This window comes from Glandiceps talaboti, chromosome 10 (genome assembly GCF_964340395.1).
Source record: "Glandiceps talaboti chromosome 10, keGlaTala1.1, whole genome shotgun sequence".
NCBI lineage: Eukaryota > Metazoa > Hemichordata > Enteropneusta > Spengelidae > Glandiceps > Glandiceps talaboti.
Genome location: NC_135558.1, coordinates 18,088,271 through 18,111,395, shown reverse-complemented (window position 1 = coordinate 18,111,395; position 23,125 = coordinate 18,088,271). Strand labels below are relative to the sequence as shown.

At 34.4% G+C, this 23,125-nt stretch overlaps 1 protein-coding gene across 1 annotated transcript in view; it reads left to right on the top strand.

Moving 5' to 3' along the window:
* The first annotated feature begins 257 nt into the window (after nt 1–257).
* LOC144441403 (ATP-binding cassette sub-family A member 2-like) overlaps nt 258–23,125 on the top strand; it is an 81,233-nt gene continuing 58,365 nt past the window's right edge. Inside the window, exons 1-2 of the mRNA XM_078130972.1 lie at nt 258–647; nt 3,852–3,945. Of these exons, the coding sequence (XP_077987098.1) occupies nt 582–647; nt 3,852–3,945 (160 nt within the window). The 5' untranslated portion in view covers nt 258–581. The remainder of the gene's footprint in view (nt 648–3,851; nt 3,946–23,125) is intronic.

The following is a 23,125-nucleotide window of genomic DNA, read 5'->3' as shown; positions in this document are numbered from 1 at the left end:
TTTAAAAAATACTGGCGTGAATATGGTGTAAAAATCTACGCAATGCTTGACGAACCAAAATTTTGAGTATATTTCCACGTCACCAGTGCCAAACCTCTGACCAGTTATTAGATTAATTATTTTGTTATAGTTTTAGCATTCATTATTTCATCATCGAAAGCAAGTACTCCTAAAACCAATCATCACACTTCTTTCATATCATGTGACTTCTATTTACATCCGGTCAATAGCAGCTGATTACAAGCGCAGACAGCGAAAGTACACAGTGTATGGCTGCAAGTCACTCGTAGAAATACACCAAATTTTACCCTTTCTTTTTCCGACTTTTGAAAAGAATGTGATTTTTGTGAACATTTATCGTCTGAAGGAGTGGAAACCAACCCATTTCCTTGAAGACTTCGATATACACGCCGTGTTTTTGATAGAAAGTCGGCAACGCGACACAGACTCGGCTGGCATCAAAATTTGATCGTCAGCAGTACTTGCTGCATGCTCTGCACAACACAGAAGAACACCGCCGGTCCGTGAACCATCCTTATTCACAAAATACAGCAAGTTTGGTCGTAGGAAATAGTCGCAAGATGGGGTTTATTCATCAGCTGAAGCTTTTACTGTGGAAGAATTTTACATTGAAGAAAAGAAGTCCCGTAAGTAATGAGTAATTTCGGCGTAACCTCGCTACTTTTTTACATTCGTTACACTTACAGTAAAGACAATGCGGTCGTTCGGGGCCGCATTGCATACAGACTTTTATTTTATTTATTTTTTAAATTGATCGACACTATTTTTGTGGATACAATCAGTAAGTGCGAACATACCAGGGAATGTGCAAATATAAGATACACAATTATGTATTAAATGGGGTGTTAAAAATTAGCAAATAGCACATCGCCGTATTCAATAAGTTTTTGTTGTTGTATTGTTTCTAGTTACGTTTAGTGTTTACATAAGGTGACAGGTCGCCAACGCGCTGCTCCCCCCGGCCCGGGGGCCGGGGTAGTTCTATTTTAGGAGGGGGGGGGGGGCCAGAGGTAATACAAGCCCCGTTTGTGTATTGGTCTCAGTGCAAAAACTTTAATAGTCTGTGAAGTTTAATTTTCGAAAACAGGACCAAAAACTGATTTTTCTATACAGAATGGAAGTACATGAAACTTGTTCTTTACATTGTAAGAATGATGACAGGGTATTTTCAAATTTGGTTTTCAAATTTTGGTTGGGAATAGAACGGAACCCAAATCGGTGGTTTTTTTATGGCATTGTTTACTTTTCGTATTCTGTAAGTAAAGGCATTGGAACAGTGTTTTTTATTTGAGAAAAAACACTTGAAATTTCAAAATTTGAAGGCATTAAATGTATAATTATATTTGGTATTAAGACAATCTGGTATATTATATGTAATAAACACAAATCTAGAGGGGAAAAAATGGCATGAAAATTTATTTCGAACAGAGAATGGAAAACAGTGAATAATTCTTTTTTAGTACGTAACATTGGATTAAGATTTTGTGTATCCCAGGACCATATGTGAGAAAAAATATTTCATCAAAATTAATCATGCATCTGATATTAAACTAGATGAAAGGTTTGTGTAACCACACCAAACATTTATGTCAGTGGAAGGAACAAAAGAAAAAAGCATAACAAAGCCGAGGAAACTTGCTTTCTAAATGGTTAGTGTCAAATGTATTTAGTTAGGTGTCAGAAAGCAAACATTTTTGTTACCTGGACTTGCTTGAAACATTGAACAGATAGATCATATTTTGATCATTGCTGTCGTCTCTTTCTTCAGCCTTTCCCCCTACCATACATGTATAAGGTGTACATATGGCAAACTGGTGGACAGACGTAGTGTGCATTTATTGTACATGGTGGATGTGTCCTCAGTTCTATTTTTAAGTTTAGTTGTAAACAAAGCAGGACACGTGGCAGTGCTGTCTAATTTATTGAGAACTGCAATCTCAGTTTGGTGATGTTATTAGACTGTGTGTATGTATACATTGTAATCTTTCAAAGAGTTAACTTAATGCTTGGACAATTTCACTTTAATTAAAAGGCATGATGAAATATGGTATGAGAAGTATACATATTTTGTAGGGTGAAAATAATTCTTGTATCTGTGTTGACGCACAACCTCTACACTCAATTCTAACCCCCGTAGGCTGTTGAATTTGAAATTACATTGGGGCTAACTGTTGCAGAGGTGATGTGCTTTGGTTATGAAATACTGTACTTCAGTATATATGTACATTTATTTTAGTGTGAAAGTCATATATTGAATAGCAATTTTCTGAAAGTTGTCCTGGAGTCTTCCATGAGGTTTTCTTGAGGGCTGATTGGTTTCCTGTCTGTTGTTAAACGTGGCATATACATATACCATGTGGATGTGTCTCAAGCAGTATCACAGCCATACTTATACCTTATTACTGACTTTACTTTGTTCTGGAGCATTATTGATATGCTAAGCAGTGATGTACACATACAGAGATATTACCATGACATTTACTTTGCCTGACTTGATTAGTTTCCTCTTTGATCTGTGCACATGTGAACGTGGCTTAGGCTTTATTATACAACTGCTGACATCAGACATGATCCTTTGTCCACTGTCTTATGTCACATCAGACAGTGGACAAATGTAACCTGTTACAGTGACAGGGAAAGTAAACAAATGAATTGGGTTATTGACACATGGCACAGAATGTTGCAATAGCAGAGACTTGTATTACACACCATGATTTTTTAAAAAGTTTTATGGCCTATACATGTATATGTGTGTACATGAAATGCCAGGGGAACTGGAAATTTGATGTGAAGGTGAACTACTGCCACAAAACTGTTCTGATTAAATGATGGAATGTAATACAAGTTTCTGTACTTCCAATATGCTGTGCCGAGTGTTATTAATCCAATTCATTTGTTATATTAACTTTCCCTGTTTGTAATAGGTTCCATTTGTCCATGGTCTGATGTCGGCAATTGTATTATCACAGGCTTGAATGATTTGAATGGTTTGTTATGCAAATCAGTGAAGGACACATACAGACGTAACCATGACTTTGCATGTATATGGCTTCTTTTCCAGTAAATTACAAGCATTATTTAACCATCATTACCAAAAGATTGAATAAAACTTTACTTAGAGCTAAAATCTTCTCAGACTTCATAGGGAGATATTTTGAGCATAATCCCAGTAAAAGCATCTAGTTCATATTTTGGTTTCAAAAACATTTTAACAAGTTTACATCCAAATAGACTGTAAATGTGAAATAGAATAAGTTTAATTTGTAATGTACCGGTAATTAAGGTGGATTTATTAAAATAAAAGGCAACTGTATGTCAACATTTTATGTCTGCCAAAATAAAGTAGCGCCAATGTTTGATGAATTACAAATGTATCGTTCTGCTAAAATTTTCAGTGCTAACTTAGATAAACATGCTCTTAGAACTTTTCTTTGCATTCAGCGTTATTATTATTATTTAATTTTCACTATACAATACACTATGTCTCAGGGGTCTTTACGTATTAAAGAGGATTGCATATAAAAGATATCAAACAATAAAATACTAAAAATTGTCATACCAAAAAAAAAATGAAAAAAATAACAAAAGTGCCATATACAAAGCAGAGAGAAAACCCCCCCAAAAACTTACACTCCATAATGAACTTTAAAGAAATGGGTTTTCAGGGTGCGTTTAAAAGATTCAATAGAACAATTAGGAGTGAATCACTGTGATGTTAATCTTTGCTGATGTACATTTTGTATGTAAAGGGCATTTGTTACTTAGTAGTTGAATGTTATGATGAGTGATAATTCCATAACTTACAAATATTAATTTTGATCCTTCTACAGATAATTGTGACGTTTGAGTTGGTGATTCCACTTGTGCTTTTCTTGATTCTCATTTTTATTCGTGTGAAGAAACCGTCACAACCTAGACCTCAAGGTAAGTTAATTCTTGAAATCCCAAGTTGATATCAAATAAAAGTTGGTGTACAAAAGTCAGTCGTGCCAATTATTACATTTGTACCAGAGATTACTAGCACTGGTAACTGCATACCTGCATGCAAATTATATGCAAATGAGGATTCAATCATTTGCTACACATGAAATCATGTGATTGTGGTGTACGATATTTTATTAAAATTTGCCATTTCAGATAAACATGTAATAGTAACAGAATCCCATGCCACAAGAGTTCCAGTGTACTGGTACTTGGGCAGTGGGGGTATTTGCACTCTTGCTTGTAGTGTTTTGCTACATTTTGACTCACTACGCACATGGGGGGGGGGGGGGGTTCTGTCATATCATAAACCAAATTAACATGTAAGTGTAGCTGTCTACATTGCTGATGTGTGTCTACAATAGCTCTCAGCGCTACATTCATGTTTACAACACTGATCTGTGTCTACAATTATCTCTCTTGCCTACATTCATGTCTACAACACTGATCTGTATCTACAATAGCTCTCTTGCCTACATTCATGTCTACAACACTGATCTGTATCTACAATAGCTCTCTTGCCTACCCTGATCTATGTCCATAATACAATTGTAGCTCATGCCTACATATGTACGTTGTGAAATTAGGTGAGCACTATCTAGACAGAGATAAGTGATGTATAAGCTAATAGTAATACAAGTGTAGTTGGTGTACAAAATTGTGCCACACAAATTTTCTTCTATGATGTCTTCTGTAATGACTTGCATAAACTGACTACAGACAGTGTACCATGGAAATATTTTCATTTGATAAATTGTATCACACTACATAAAGATCCTTCCATTGTTACGTAGAGCTTGAGTACTAGCACTAATGTCTTTAAAATAGTTTTATTTTGTGCTCTGAATTCATTAACATACAACTGTGTAGACGTCCACCTGGATGCGCTATTATTATAGTAACCCAAGAGACATTAGATCTTTTGATTGATCGAGAGAGTATACTAATATTGGGACAATGAGAAACTAATTAGAGAGAATAACGTCTTATGTTAGTGTAGAAGGTAGGAGTCAGACTTTGCCAGGTGGTGCAAGGTAGCAGTGGCGCTTGGTCGACGTGTTATGGTGCGTCGGCGTTCAGCTATACACATGTATGCTGTACGTCAGAACTCAATATGCGTTGTTCACCTGTATAAAATGTGCATCGGGCTTCAGCCGCGCATATCTACAACCTTTGAAGTAAGTGCGAGATAACTACTACCTACTGGCAATGAGAAGTTTCCATGTTGGATTTACATGTATAGCCATCAAAGGTAAAGGCTCTTGTGTGAAAAACAGTGCAGTTTTGAGAATTGTGAACTTTGACAATTGTAAAGACGTATCGGACAATTTCTGTACACGTCATTTTGTTATTCCGACATAAACCATCTATTCATCCATCGTTGAAGACCAGCGTAGAGTCCAAAGAACACTAGTATAGGATAAATTATGTTGAACTCTATTATTTATAACATTATTGTATTGTATGTGATAATTTAGTGGCGATAAATAATTCTCAAGCTCAAAAACAAGAATATCTTAGTGTCGTTATTGCTGCTGTCTGAATGCTTCTGTTGTTTGAGATTTAATTCATTATATAATCAAAATCAGATTTGACAAGGCCTTGAGATATAATGTTTCAGGTTTTAATGTTTCTTTTCTATCAGTGTCTGTAGTTTATGTAAGTCATTACAAAAGTTGTCATGGGAGATATAGAAAACAATGTGTAATCTATGTATTGTCTTTTTATAGTGTGGATGTATAGATGTATAGCTTGGTGTGCATTTTTTTGTCATCAGTTGTATAGAATTTAAAACTGTGTTTTGTTAAGATTTTAGAATCCGATAACATATAGGGGAATCTGGTTCAACATACATTCAACCTATTTGTGGTAGCGCTTGAAAATTAAGTCTCTATTGAGTGGGCAACTTTGGTAGATTTTATCTATACTTGCTATACCATACAAAAAATGATGGAACATCTTGCGAAAACATGATCACATATACAGGCTATTTTATTTTTTGGCAATTTGCGGAGAAAAAGGGGAATAAGTAACTGCAATATTTGATAAACAGTAATTCAAGTCTAAAAACAATTTGAATATCTTGACTAGTGTCGTACCTGAGTGGGCTTTTTCAAGAAGTTTGAATTAAATTGAATAGAGCTGTAAATATTCTAAAGAATACAAGAATGCACATGAATTTAATACAAGTATTAGTAGAACATCAACATAAACGGAATATATACCCTTAGATTGAATTTAAAGAAATGAAAGAGGAAAAAATGAATAATTAAATGCAAGGACTTGTGCAAACACCCCAAGTACGTCACACTTACACTCATGTGACATGGGTTTTTGTCACATTAATTATCTCTAAGAATTTATGTGTCAAGTTTGATTGATTGATTGATTGATAAACATATTTCTTTCCTGACACGTGTTCATTCTCAATTTTTTTCTTTTATTGATCTGCAAGAAATATGACATAAGAGTCTTTGTGTATTGTCACGCCATCATTCACAGCTTGTTACCTTGACAGCACCTCTTTGATATGATGCTTACATTTCCCCAGGCTGAACAAACTCAAATATTATGAAATAATAATACCTTTGATTGAATACGTAGGTTTTTGTTAGAAAATTCTGAGTGAAAGCTTTCGTTTACTGACTCTTCTATGTGTCACAAATCTTTTCAAATCGATGACATTACTTGATGATATAATTGACTGTGAGTGAGGCAACTAGTCTTGATAATTACATAGACATGTGATATGACAGCAGCAATCCAGGCATATGTGTAATTAAGATAGTCACAAAGTAAAATTATTGTCGTGACATGTTGATATATAAGCTATTGATTGACATTAATTTAATTTTACATCAGTGTGGTTGTATATCTGATAACTTCCATGATCTTGAAGTGTACATTTGTGTGTGTGTAAACAACTTAAAGTCAAAAACCGCTGAACCGATTGCCATGATATTTGGTGAGTCCATTACCTTGGGTGTCTAGTTGGGAAATTGTTCAAATCAAAATGATCGCATCACAGGTGTGTGATTTTTGGTCAAAAAACTCAAACTCAGAAACTATTGGGCAGATTGGTGTGAAATTTGGTGTAAAGTAAGATTTGTTCATGACATGATGATTCCAACAGTAATATGCAAATTAGGGCTAAAAATGTGTCTTTTTGGTTAAAAATCTATAATTCCAAAACTACTGAGCAGATTGGGTTGACCAGAGTGTTTACATGATCTGGATCACAGTGTCATTATATCCACACAATAGAGGCAGCGCTCGTATCATCCACTTGTGTAGTCTACCACATTGAAGAACTATACATGTAGTTTTAGTTTGTCATAGGGGTAAGATCAATAGTTAAATGTATGATAAAAAACTAAATTCATATACTTGGCCTCAGACCTCCCCTTCTAACTAAATTGGCCAAAATTGAAAATTGTTTCAGACAGCACAATCAATTTCAAATCAGTATTTACAAATTTGGAGTAGTATGTAGTGCTATGAATATAAAGCCAGTAGTATGTAGTGAGTAAAAAATAGTTCTTTTGTTGACACTTTACTTTATTTTAGTGCCATGCATTTAGTATATAGTGAAAGTTCTTCCATTTCTTTTTAAAGAAATATTTGTATTTAGGGGTACAAAACATCCATTGAAAGTAAAATCAAATTTGTAGGATGAGAACTACCCCTCCCCCACCCCCCAAAGTAAGAGAGTTTAGTTTTTTATCCTACATTGAACTATTGATCTCACTCCTTATATAAATAAGGCTTAAAAAAATTGTGTGGTTCCTAATTTTAAAATAGGTGGGGTTGGTAGATTTTTTATTTTATTTTATTTTATATTTTTTCTCGTGTGCGTGTCTAGTTCAGGTTTTCCATTGTTTTTCAAATGGTCTCTGTGTTGTTTATTTCTTCCTATCAGATGTACAGCCATTACAGATTGGAAGAATAGTTTTATATTGTCTTTTCAAGTTGATGTCAGTTTCTGAACCCACTATTTCTTTCGAGACTTCACACAATTTTTTCGATTTTATTATTATTTTTCTTGAATACGTAAAAACTGGAACAAAAACAACTTTTTTATTTGGCCAAAGCCAAAACCCTGATTTTCACTGTAGTAAGATGTTGTCATGACGTCAATTCATTTTTAGACCTCCCACCTAGAATATCAGCCTGGATACAATTGACTGACAACACACTAATTAAGAGGCAACGTCAAAAGATCGATGTTTACAAAAAAACTTAATTGCTTTAGTTTTTTTTTTGGGGGGGGGGGGGTTGGGGTTGGGGTTGGGGGTTGGCCAAATTAATTTCTCAACCGTCAAAAACGATTTAACGTCATACTTATTAAAGGCAAATTTAGTACGATTTCAAGGCTGCTTTTACCTATAACACTGTGTACACTCGGTCCGATTTATCAGCGGTACACGGTTAAAATGGTTTTCTGTTTTTATTTATAATTCAGTAGTATATTGGTACGTTGTTTGAAAGTGGAAGTATACAGTATGAGTCTGAAATGATTTTCAATTTTAGGTCAGTTAAGTTAGATGGGGGGGGGGGGGGGGTTTCCTGGGACCTAACTTAAGCATTTAAGTTAGATATATTACATTGAACTTTTGATGTTGCCCCTGAATGTTATTGTTTACAAATTATTTTATAATGGCCTCTGGCTAATATGTAACGCCAGTGAAATTTACAGAACTCTGTTATATCATTAATATGATGTTTTCAAATGACAGGTGGTGACAGTCTGTTTGAATAATAATTTAAACAATTTTATGAAATTGATTTTAAAGTTCAAAGTATGACAAATTACAGTCGAGAGATTCTTTGGATAATGTGTTGCTAGGCGATGCGATAAATGTTAGTATCAGTAGGAATTCTGATAACGTGTTGCTAGGCGATGCGATAAATGTTAGTATCAGTAGGAATTCTGTTGTCAAATTAATCTTTGAAGGTTAGAGACTAGGTAGGAATCTTGTATGTTTTATATATGATTTATGAATTTATGATTGTGAACTATTTCTTATTTATGCCTAAGATATAAAGTTGGGTTTTTTTCTGCGTATAACCCAACACAGAAACGCTTATAATCAGTTTCATGATTTTGAAAAAAATATTTTGTCAAATATTTAAAATGTATTGTCGTATTTAGTACAGAGTTATTTTGAAACTAATGACAAGAATTAATTTCTCAAATATTTAATAAAAAACATTAAATATTCATTGATAGCCACATAGTGGCTCAGTGACAAGTACGCATGCGCGCCTTATATATTATACAAAGGTTTTTTGGTGGTTTTACCTAAGGATGCACTGCGGCGCAATGACTACGCGTGCGCATTCTATATTCTATGCACATTTGTACACTCAGGGCGCCATCTACAATATCATCGTGAGGCAGCCAGTCACAAATGAATCTACCCTGCGTGAGCTTATGGTCTTTGCCAAGTTATGATATTATATGATATGATATTATGTTTTCTGTCGTACTTTCACTGCCACCACGCTCATGAAAATACGGCTGTAGATCACACTGTGAGCACGTGTACAAACCCAGAGCATGTCACACTTGCACTTGTACATCATTTTATTACTAGTGCACAGAAGTACAGTTATTGTAAATACATGTAGCTGAAACAGCTAACCAATTACAACTGCCTGTCAGTGTGTGATACATTATTACTGATATGGACTTTCAGCCTTTCCCCAGCAGGAGGTATATGTATAGCTGGATTTTTGGTAATATTTGTCAGTTTGACTATACATGTATTATGTGGAGAGGGTGCGCAAAGGCGTCAACAGGTATAGGGCTAGACTATCAATGATTTGCAGAGCTAACATCAACATCATGTCTTTGTTAATCAATCACAGAATTCTGGCCCATAACATAATAAGTTATTGTTTATTGCAAAATGTATTGGGGCAGGATACTACTTCTGTATTTTTTACATCGTTCATGAGGAGAGATTGTGAGATTGGATGCTGTGTAAAGCATCTAGACTATATTATTTAAATTCATCACACATATCACAGGAATCACTGTTTGTCAACCCGGACAGATTGGTTCTATGTGTTCATTTATAACATGTTCTGTCCATAAAAAATAATGCAAACAGTTACATTGTACATGTATGGGGAATATGGTAAATAAAAATTCCACACATTTGCATCATTTGCAATCACTTGTCATGCTGTGTTCATGGTCAAAATTCTACGTTTACATTGTATGGTATGAAAAATATGCATGCTTTGTAAATAATCACAGATGGCACAGGAAACAATATTTTTCGACCTGGACAGATTGATTCTGTGCATTAATTTGCAATGTTACAATGTACACAGGGATATGTATACATTGTAGCAGCAAAAAGTGGAAAAACATTAGCATCATATCTTTTGTTTTGCTGTGTTCTAGTCAAAATGTTATGATCACAATGTGGAAAGTACATGTAGCTCTAATATGTTGTATGAATATTAATCACTGGAATCAGTTTAGTCAACCAGGATAATTGGATTTTTTGTGTTGATTTGCAGTATTTTTTTTTATGTTGGAATATATGTAGTGTGCCCTCCAATGAGAGCAGAATGTTGTTGTTGCTGTGAGTCAAAATGATAAAAAGTGCAGGGGTGAACAAATCATTTTGTGAACTGGTGGTCCCCGGACCAGTGCCTTAAAAAATCTAGTGGTCCTGCTGAAAGAATTAGTGGCCCAGGTCCCGCTAATGTGAAACATTAAATCTTACCTATGAATCTGTATATTCAGATGACTTTTTAACATAGTTATTAACAGTAAGGTACTGGTCCGACGGACCAGACAAGGTAAAATTTATGTGGTCTGCCCCCAAAAAAATCGCTAGTCCCAGACCCAGGACCTTTGGATTTGTTCACCCCTGAAGTGGCATTTCTTGTGAGCCACCACATATTAAGAGATATAATAAGTGAACTGCAAATTTTGGTGTGTCACTAGAAATTGTGTGCGTCAGTGGCGTGTCAAATTGGCTTAGAGGACACACGGAATATATATAATAACAAAAAAAACACAGATTTGTGTCATATGTTTTGCCTTGCTAGGTTCATTGCTAAAATTGTACATGTTATAATCTGTGTGGGAAATAACTACTACTTGTATGCTTAGTCATGTGATATGAAAAGTAATCACAGATACATGTAGTGAAATAACGTGACTGTTCATCGACCTGGACAGATAGATTCTGTCTGTTAATTTGCAGTGATCCATCATAAAATGTAATTGCAAACTGGTATGGGGAAAATGGGGAACACAAAAACACACATTCGTATCATATGTTTTGTTATAATAGCTGTATTCATTCTTAAAATTGTACATTTTATGATCACTTAATGTGAAAAATAGGCATACTTTAAAGATACCGTTTGTTTGATTAAAAAGATGTTAATTTGTAGTGTTCCGTCCACAAAAAAATAAAACAGTGCAAATTTGTGGGAATGAATGTGGACATGTGTAACAAAAAACCCATTTATTATTTTGTTGTGTTATCTTCATGGTCATGTTGTCATCAGCATGAACTGATACAGTAGCGCGATAGGCATGGTGCGTGTGTGTATGTATGTGTGTGTGTGTGTGCGTGCGTGCGTGCATGCGTGCGTTTGTGCTGTGTGTGGACGACTTAAACTCAAAAACTGCCAGACCGATTGCCTTAGTATTTGGTAGGGACATTACTTTTGTTGTCTTGGTGTTTTGGTGACCACGCTCACAGCAACAGCTGTATGATGACGCATATCACAAAGATAACATCAGGGTTTCATAGACAAGTGAACGAACGTTCAAAAAATGTATGCAAATATGTCTAGGAACATGACCACACCCATAGCAAGAACCATGGGATTGCGTATATTGCAAAGATAACAGCAGGGCTGGATAGGCAACTGGATAATCATTCAGCAAATTAACACCTATACCTGGCATGGATCAGCATGTGGATAAAGATTTTTAAAAAGATGTACAGTTGTGCTACAACACCATTGGTGCTATTTTTTAGCTGTTAAATTATTGAATGATAACCTTTATTTGTGTCATTAGCTCATATATTTTATGGAGTTCAAATAATGGTAGTGATATGCCTCAATCTGTCTAGCATATAAACAACATATATATAACACTAAACCTTTACAAAAAAATGTACTTGCGTCATATATCTCATCAAGTTATGATGATAAGGAAAATGGCTATAAAATGTATACCTGTTCTGTCAATAAAATGAGAAATACCACATTTGTTCACTCATCTGGATAATTCCTGTAAATTGTCCGAATATGCCCTAAATGTTTATTTATGTGAAAATAAAATGTATTCACTATTTTCAGTTCTATATTTGCTCCAATGGTGTATATATAATAGTCAATTAGGAACATTAGAGGTTTGGAAAGGGTTATCTTTAATCTGGAGTACATGGTTGTTGTCTTCCATGTAGGAAGCACTTCAAGGCCTTGCCTTGCCTTGCATAAGATGAAGAAGCCACAAATGTATATATGCAGTCAGAATACTGTTTTTTTCTCAAAAAACCCCCATCAAATTCACCATATTGCTTGCCATTACATTTTGTAATTCTTATCATGTAACTCCACAATACTGTCTGACTGTTTTTTTGCAAATGTTATATTTAATCCTCAGTGTTTTTGTTAAAGCAGGTAAAAATCTACAAGAGTTCCCATGTATTTTACTGAGATTCACCACCAGAATTATAGTACATACATGTAGTATGGAAATCTTTGCAAATTTTACCAGATTTCCCCCTTCCTGTTACCATGCAGGGTTACCAGACCCTAGCAAAAATGCACTTCTTTTATTTACTCATTCCTTTTACCCCCATTACTAGTAACGTGTCCCCAATAGCAGTATTTTATTTGGCTACCCGTCATATTTCAACAGTTGTAAACAGTATTTATTTTTGAGTTATAACTTATATAAAATGATTCACCAAGTGGGCACCAACAGCTTGATTCTGATTTTTTGGCTACATATAAAAGTCAAAATTTGAACAATTTAAAAACAAGACAGATTTTGAACGGTTTAAAAAACAAGTCAAATTTGCATAATTTAACAACAAGTCAGAATTTGCATAATTTAAATACAATGGCAGCGCTATAAAAGTGGTTAACATAGTAGGCGATAGTAAAACACGTATTTCTTTGGCAAGCTTTAGTAAATGTTTGTGGTAGACCCTGAGTTTTAAATAGTGACACTCAGAAATGTCACAATACATTTATAAACATTAAAAATAGATAAATTAAACGTGTAGATGCTAGCATGATAAAAAGCAGGTTTGAATCTCCCGTGGCATGTACAGAATTGTGGGTTCAACTCTATGATTTTGTGAGAAAAATGTAAGTTATTAACATGGCAATATGTTCCTTCGTTATGCAAATTATTTTATTATTTCCTGGGGAGAACACAAAATAGCATACTATTAGAAAAATAAAGATATTTAAAATGGTTAGATTGTCACACAAAATCTACATCAAAAATTGGAAAAGGGTTGCTATCTAATCTTTGTAAGTTCTTTTTGAGGAACTAAAGGAGAAGGGAAAACAAAAGATTTAGTATATTCCTGACGGTATTTATGAATCATCACTGCAAAAATTGGGGATTTGCATCCACAAATTTTTATTGACTAATTTTTAGTAGAGAATTGTCAGTAGGTTGAGAGAATTGTCAGTAGGTTCAGAGCATTGTCAGTAGGTTTAGAGAATTGTCAGTAGGTTTAGAGAATTGTCAGATGTGTTTTCACTTAATCAGAAAATAATGTCAGCTAATCAGAAAGGAAATGATACATGTACCTAATAATTCTGTCTGGCATTGAGACTGCTAATTGAGGTATGAGTAGATTAATTGTTCCCACCTATATTTGTATGTCCTTGATAAAATGTGATCAGATTTATTATTTGAAGACACAAAAACAAAATTATAATGGTTTCCATTATTATACTAATGATTGGACTTCATGGATTCAAAGCTACAATGTAGGAAAAGTGCATTTTTATTTTATTAAAAAATTTAATTACGTTTTTTATTAGGCTTATTACAAAAATACAACTCCTTTCATGGATAGAAATCTTTTACATTTTGTATTCAGAAACTTTTTTAATGTTATCAATTTCAAAAACTGTCCCCATTTCTTAATGTTATACATTTAATTTACTTTTTTACTCAATATGAAACTCTACACTCTTATTTTGGAAAGTGCATATTATCATTTATATATGGTAATATTGAACACATATTGCCTGGCCATGAGGGCTATAGCACCCGTTTATTACACCCGAGGGACTGTGAGTTACCACAATCACATGCTATTGAATAGCATGTGATTCTGGTAACTCACAGTCACGAGGGGGTAATATTATAATGAACGGGTGCTATAGCCCGAATATAGGCAGGTAATATGTGTTTTATAATATACCTCATGAAAATCTTGCTTTCATCTCTTGAGGTTGGCAGACGACGTCATTCGAAGCTGCCATTTTGACCTGCTATGAACTCGCGGTGGTCACGTGACCATGTAATAGTTGATGGAACTATTTCCCTAGGGAAATAGTCATTCTATTTTCCTATCACGTGACTGATTCTAGCGAATCATGGCACAGCATTATCACTAGGTATATTATAAACTTATACATGTATATGTCGATATGATGATTTTAACTTCAATTGACAGTTATATGTACAAAAATATATATCACCTAATTGAATGAATGAATGAATGAAATTTATTTCACCAGATAAGAAAAATAAGCTACACTTTCAAAGAAACATATGCTACAAATATACAAATACAAAAGAAATAGACAATTGTTATCTGATGTGGACCATGGAAATAGTTCAGAGGAACTAGTCTTGTCCATGGCCTGTGCATTTTTCTAAATTTCAAATCGAAAATGAAGAAGAGAAAGTAAAACAAAAAGAACTCACAGCATGCAATGCTTTGTCTGATTTAGATTTAAGGGGATACATGTACTTGTTTCTTTGGTATGATGTCTGAGATACATATACCTGCAACTGTGGTGAGTTTAGATGAAATCTCTACAGAATTCACTCAGGCTGCAATAAATAAAATAAGTGCAGTTTAAAGGATAACTGTCAAGAATCTATGCTGGGATTAACAAAGTGGCTTTTCATGTTAAACAAAATAATCCCAAAAGTCATTAGGTGATATATTGTACACTTGTCACATAGCCCTGCATGCATCATACGTACATGTACCACAGGGGTTCAGAAGTGGGCGTTGGATATATTTTTAAAAACTCATGCATAAAAAAAAAAAAGTGATGTAGTCAATTGTAAAATTATTTCTCTTTTAAAAATAAGAGATTATAGTAATCATAAATAACATAAATCAACAAACATATTCAATGTCCACTGCAGGGCCTCCTTGTAATCATACCAAAATGGGTGAGTCCAGGAAATTAGGTTATTTCCAGATGTATAATGTCAAGCTGTAAAATCAATATCTGTGTTTATACAGCTTAATTTGTGTACTTGTCAAAGGGGTCTCTCCTGGCAATCAGAACGTGATTACCTGAAGGTCAGTGACACCACTGCTATATCAAACCTTATTTCATCAAGGAAATAATGATAACGATGTAGTTATCTAGATGACGTACAGCTAAATTATAGCCCAGAAATTGAATGCAGTATGTGGATGAGGATTTTGCTCGTGCTTTTCTCCTACCACATATTGCTATAACGGTCGTACGTTCAAACCTAAAATGATATTACGATTTCCATGCTGTGATGTTAAATATGGTAATCACGTTTACACTGTACAGCTCAACCTTCCTAGCTGGTTCTAATTATGTGGTGATGATATATAGACATCACATTATAAAACAGTGGGAAGAATTGAAACGCAATAAGACTTTACACCTGTTTTCTGGCCATAACTTCATTAAAGCAATATAGGTCGTAAGTGAAATGCCAGGCATGGCAGGAGAAAAGGGTAAAGTGAGAGCAAAATCCGTCCATCAGTACATGATCCAGGCTCAGCTACTTCTGGGTCAAGATACAAGTACAATAGACCATTCCAGACTGCAAATAGGAAATTGAGAATACAGCACCCTCGCTCAAATTGGGGGTATCATCACTACACCCACAGTAGTACCATTTCCTAAGAACTTTGTCCCAAACCATGAAAATCCAACAGAATTGAACAGAATCACACCAGCATCGATAATGAAATATATTGAAATGATTTTGAAAACCTTGTGTTTCTATTTACAATATGTACATGTGATAATTGTCATACCGGTATATTTAGATAGTACATCATACATGTACATTTGTACATGTATGTGTGTTTTGACAGAATTGTTCCTAGCTGAGCTGCTCAAAGATAACATGTCAAGGTCCCACTGCTTTTCAAGATGTGATAAGAATTGAATAGCATATCTTAAACACCAAGACATTACTCAGTTCCATGTGTGTTTGTTAATGTCTAATATTTGTTTTCACGTGGGGATGATCGTTCAATGTCACACAAGCTCAACAACCGAACTCTTTTCATTTCTACTTCTATCCAAATTTTCATTCAATGTTCAAAGCTTGTGTGTTTATTACTGAGATGTTGATATGGTCATAAAAATTAACTTCTAATGTGAGATACAGTGCTGTGTTTGTGTTAGTATTTTGATGTGTTCACCAGCATCTCAGTTTGGAACTTTATGTTTACCATCTGTTTTTACATTGCATTGATCATAGTGGTGTGACAGCTACAATTTTGATCATGGTTTGCATCGTATATAAACGTGTGATGTCACACTTCAGGGGGAGGGGAGGGGGTTTTGTCGTAAACGAACGATGGTCGTTCATTGCGCTTGTGTGACATTGTGCGATCGTCCCTTACATGTAGAACAAAGATTTACATAACATAATGATCCCACTTGCAATTACATTTGTATGATGTGATTTGAAAGTACAATATGTACAAAATTTTTATGCAAAAACATTTTTTTTCAAAGAGACAAGGTGAGGCGAGGCAAAACTGAAATAAATAATTTTGTAATAGAATAATCAGTAAGTGAAATGTTAGTTAATCATTAAATGTTTGTACTCATAAATCAGAAAACTGTATTGTCAATAAATATACAAAAAATATAACCTTGTGACATCGGTGCAATGCAGTACATGGCACTCTTCACAATGCTCAGCCTGACAAAAGGTTTGAGGGAATTATTCTCAATAATTTTCTGACTCTGTCATTAGCAATATTTCATGTTTGATATTGAACCCAGAGTTCAAAAAATAATCAGATATTATTCCCCAATATTTTTCTTCGTTCAGCCAAGGAAAATACTTGTGATCTAAGGGGCCCTTGTCACTACAACTCGCTAGACGAGTATAGTGACAACCCCTTAGGTCAGTGGGTATTTTCCAGCTGAATGATGAATAACATACTTATACCATTGCCACTCAGTAATATAAAAAAATAATGGCAAGTTTGAGCATTTTGACTCATATTTCGAACACAGCAGAACCAGTGATGTAGATACGCATTGTCATACGGCATAGATGTGTGTTGTTGTGACGTAGAACGACCAGAGTGTATATTCTATATTTTTGGTTGAACCTGGCTCATGCATATTATAATTTTCCTTACTTTGCATGATTGAAAAATGAAAAAATATCCCTGTAGACTTGGAGGATGAACAAAAATTCAAAGAATCCAAATGGCAGATTGAGGATAGCTGAAATAGTGTTGTAGTGTATACCGTAGTCCTTATAAAGACAACAAGTACATTTTGTAGGCTAACATTCTTAGTATAATGTAGGGAATTTGTAGCTTTAGTAAAATTGTAAATTCAGCGTAGAGTACAAAACAAATATTGATAGATTAATGTGGTTTCAGGACCCAAGATAATTGAGAGGTTGAATGTCAGATAATTTGTCTTTTGGTATGTTATACTTGCTTTCAAAGCTGTAACGCTATATATCAAATGTCTATATCCTGTACTGGAATTTCATTTTGACATAAGTGGCTCATTTATTTTATGTGTGTACTTGCCTTGAAATTTAGCCTACGTGGCATATTGACTGGGATTTCGAATTTGTCTTTTATACTTATATAGTACACTACATGTACACCATTGGTATGCTGTTATTGTTAGTATTGTTCATTCTTTTCATAATTCATGTATTTGGCACAAGTGGCTAAGTGAATTCCAGTGCTTGCTATTTATACTGTCCTCCAAACTGTAAGAGTTCATTATTTGTAAGTTAAAAATTAACATGTATAATTAGATGTTCTTTATGTGTCTGAAATCACGTTTCCATGCCGGTTGACCTATAACATTGTGCCTTTATTTGACCTTACATGCATAACCCGTGTCAGTGCTTGACCTATAGCATTCTGTTGTTTGACCTATGACCTGTGTCCTTGTTTGACTTATAACCTGTCCTTGCTTGACCTATACTCCCTTTATCCCTGTTTACCCATTTGATAAGCTGCACAGTTGCACGTGTGCATATAAATTATAATCCCATAATTCTATTGCTGTTGAAAAGCTTTAAGATATGGATTATAAAACTGTAAGAGTGAAAAACAGTTGTCTATACTAGTAAAGCTATAAGAAAAATATAACTTTCTTCAACAGAAATTATGCTGCACTTCAGGTGACCTGCTTAAATTAAATATCTGTAAAAAAAAAAATGAAACGCAATGGCAGATCTTTTTCACAATATTTATCACGTCATTTTGCAGTACAAGGACACTGTGCCCTCAAATGATAGACAGATTTTTTGTTACGAGTCAAAATGATAAAACTGGCATTTCTTGTGAGTCACCACATAGTAAGAGATATACATGATGTACCTGAGAACACCAAATTTTGGTGCATCACCAGAAATTGTAGGTGTCAGTGGCACGTCAAATTAGGATGAGTCTCACAAGTTTGGTGTGTACATATTCTACAGTACAAAAAACTACACTAGATTTGTTTGTTAATTTGAATGTCAGAAGTGCATCATTTAAGATTAGTATTCTCTCCATGCCCGGAAAAGACCTAGATTCCAGACCAACCCCATACATTATTGAAAGCAATATTGTATCAAAACTTACATGGCTGTTCATTCTTTTGGTAAAGAGATTTCTTTCAAAGATATCATATTAATATTATCAGCGACAACATGTATTTGAGACTGGTTTATTGTGTTATGATAATTGTAGTACAGTGTAAAAATATTTACAGCGTGCGCACTGTGCCATTATTCTTGGTCGCAGTATGACACATTAAACAGCTTCATTTGTATGCATCACACGAGTACAACTAAATTTGTGTAGGAATTTCATCACATTGTTGCGGTCTCGGAAGGGTCATCAATTTGTATTATCCAATCTTGGTAGGTATACAGGTATATACACATTCAGTCTGATCAACAAACATGGTTTGTTAGGGTCGTTCATTGACCTACAAAGTTTCATGGCTGAGTCACCTTGATTTGTTTTTATAGCTATATACACCAGCTGGCATCATAACATTGCAATAATAAGAATTGCTGTGTTATCGATACTGACATTTCAGATGTCCTCGTTTGATGATGACGTGTGTGTATTGAAAATTCTTTTGAAGCAGATTCATCTTTGTGACAAATGTTCTGAAAAAAAGAATACTATTGTTTTGCCAAATCTGAGAATGTGTTAAGAGTCTGAAGAAAAAGATACAATATGTACGACTACAAGCTTACTGAGTTACCACACCTTTCAGATACAATGTTAGCTTTGCTTTGTTGAATAGTGTGTATTGAATCAAATGTAATTGTAATCAGCAACACAGACAAACATTTTCTGAGGCACTTATATCATTCTTTAATACAAATAATGGGGATTGGAATAAAGAAAGAAGATATACATGTAGCTATAACCACCCCCCCCCCCCCAAACAAAAAAAACCAAAAAACCAAACCCCCTCCCCCCAAAAAAAAACACACCAAAAAAAAAAAAAAAAAAAAAAAAACACCAACCGAAAAAAACCGAAACACTGCCAATCCTCTACCACCATCACCACCACAACCTACAACAACAACAACAAAACTACATGTATCAAAACCTGGTATGCTTTAAAGGGTGGAGAAAATTGTCATGATGCGTGATCATTATATAATAATAATAATAATAATAATAATAATAAACTTTATTTAAACTCGATAGCCTCATAGGTAACAGCCTTTTTTCATGAGGGTCGAGAACAAAAAAGAACAATTAAAATACAATGACAGAAAAGGAGACTACATACAAATTGCAAAAAAAAATGCAATAACGACACAAAACGTCCAACAGACAAAATACAGACAGCAAGTGACAGAAAAAATACGACCATACTAAAAATTTACATTGTCATCTATGAATCCCTGAAAGTAATGTTTATGACACGCAATTTTGAAACTTCTAATATTAGTAATAGATCTTATTGCAGCCGGTAGTTTATTGTAGAGTGTAGGCGCTGCTACTCGAAATGATTCCTTAAAAACATTTGTTCTGGCAAATGGGACTAGTAACGAGTGATTTGTAACTGAGCGCAAAGACCGACTAGGTCTATATGGTGAAAGTAATCGAGTGATATAAGTGGGATATTGGCCATGTAATGCTTTATTAACTTAAACAACGTTATTAAATTTGTAACGATAGGAGAGTGGATACCAGTTTAGCCTGATTAGCATCTCGGTGGGAGATATGCCGGCGTCGCAATTTAAAATAAGCCTCATGGAACGTTTCAGTAGACTATTTAATCGGGTGTTGTCGATCTTGCTGCAGCAGCCCCATACTGCTTGACAGTAATCAAAGTGAGGTAAAATAAAGCTATTATAGTATTGCCGCCGTGCTGATTCTGGTAGGAAGCACTTTATTCGCGCCAAGAGATATAACTTAGATTTAATTTTCTTCACAATATTGTTTACATGTGAAGACCATGACAAATCATTGTTTATGACTATTCCCAACAACTTTTCACTTAGAACATTTTCAATATCATAATCACCCAGTTTCACATTCAAGTCACTACGTGACAAGTGTGTTCGTTTCTGTCTAGTTGTAATTAGCATACATTTTGTCTTGTCAATGTTAGGGCACATTTTGTTTTCAGTACACCAATCACTAATACCACCAAGAGCACCGTTTAACTTGTACTCAAGATCTGTCACTGACTGTGCCGACGTATGAATCGTAGAATCGTCAGCAAACATATCGATTTCACAATTCGAAGTACAAAGTGGCAAATCGTTATACTATATTATATTATATACATATATTTTATCTATGCGTGTACATGTAACAACAGTGGAATTACATCATGTAATTCATCGTCTGGTCTTCTCCAAAATACAAAGTTACCCGTTTGTACAGTATGATACATGTATATGTTTCATGTATCAAACTATATATATTTAAATTATACTTTATATTTTATGGTAGGTACATAATATACTGGTAATTACATTGTAAAACCTCCTGGTACATATTAATCATAAACATAGTTCTGAAAACAATTTACCAAACATCAAAAAATTTATATGGTTGAATATTCCTCATCTTTATGATAAAAATGTCGTACAAAATGCACATAATCTTAATTCTTGTGGAACATTATACTTGACATGTACAGCTGTTGTCCAAAATGACTTTATTTATATACATGTAGCTGGTACTAAGATACAGCAGTCATTTACTGAAGTACTTTCAAGTATAGAAAATACTATGACAGAACCCTTGATGTGTGAGTGCCAATGTGGTGAACTCACAGTACATGTATTTGCATGAATAAAGTACTAGCTTGTAGTGTCGTTTGTCAAATGTGCAGCAGAAAACACTACAAGCATGAGTGCAGATGCCATGAGTATACCAACACAGGTACAGTTGTATTCACGCATCATGTTGTTCTGTTATGTTATATACTTAATATGTGTATCTAAAATAGCAAATTTTGTAAATATACAACTGTGTGTGTAATCGCCAAACCTGATATATTTTCAGTATTGTACAGTAACTGCAGTACAAATACCAAAAAGTATGTGGCACTGCCAAATAATAAATACGTGCATGTATACATACATGTACATGTACTGCCAAAGCTGATTAAACATCTCAGGTGGTGAATATATAGCGTGATTTCTGTATTTACCTCCTTCGTTTATTTTGGGGGTTTTCAATTTTGCTGTTCCGGGAGTGATCAATGAAGTGATGGAGAAAGGATATATAATTTGTCTGGTTCTTGAAACTGATTCATTAATTAAACATACATGTATGCATATGTGCAAACTAGAACTTTAGTACACAATATAACCCAAATGTCTATGAACCATTTAGAAATGTTATTATTCTAGAGTCTGTAAGGGTTACCCTAATATTTTTAATGTTGCTCATTACTTTTTCATGGCAACTATGGGTTGGTCGGTTATGAAAAAATGAAGTAAAAAAAATTAAAAGATCATTTTCTTCATGTTTCTCTGCCTCTCCTTTTCCTCCTCTCTACCTTATTTCTATTGGATTCCTGGTAACAAACCTTTTCCCAGCTTCTCTGCACAATTGACATGTTCACAGCCCACCCAACTTCCATCATGAAAGAAATGCTTTGTTCTTGAACAAGTGTCATCATCACCGCCATGACTGTAGATGATGTTGACAGTCCAGACACAATGCTTATTCTTGTCAGAGAGGGTGCTGCTCTGCAAAATATTAAGGGCGGACAAAAATATTTTTTTTAAATTTGATATCGGAGTCAAAAATTTGGGTCAGTCGGATAACGAGAAACAGAAAAAAAAACATAAGATCACCCTAACAGTTACATTAATAGACTGCTAGTGCTATGAATGAATGAAAATGAGTATTAAAACTAACTCTCTAAAACAATTACAGTAACAGATGTATAAGAAATCTAAAATATTAATGTATTGCTTCGGGGCTGGGCTGGACATATTACAGTGTAGCAGAAAATGATAGCATTTGATGGGTGTTGGTTGGGTAATGTAGGCTTGATGATAGTTTTGTTCATTATTTTGCCTTGAAAAAATGTGGAAATTTTGTTTTCTTTAATGTCTAGATAACTTCATATAGCAAATATTAAATTAAAATTCTATCATAAAGACATTTCCACAAATCTT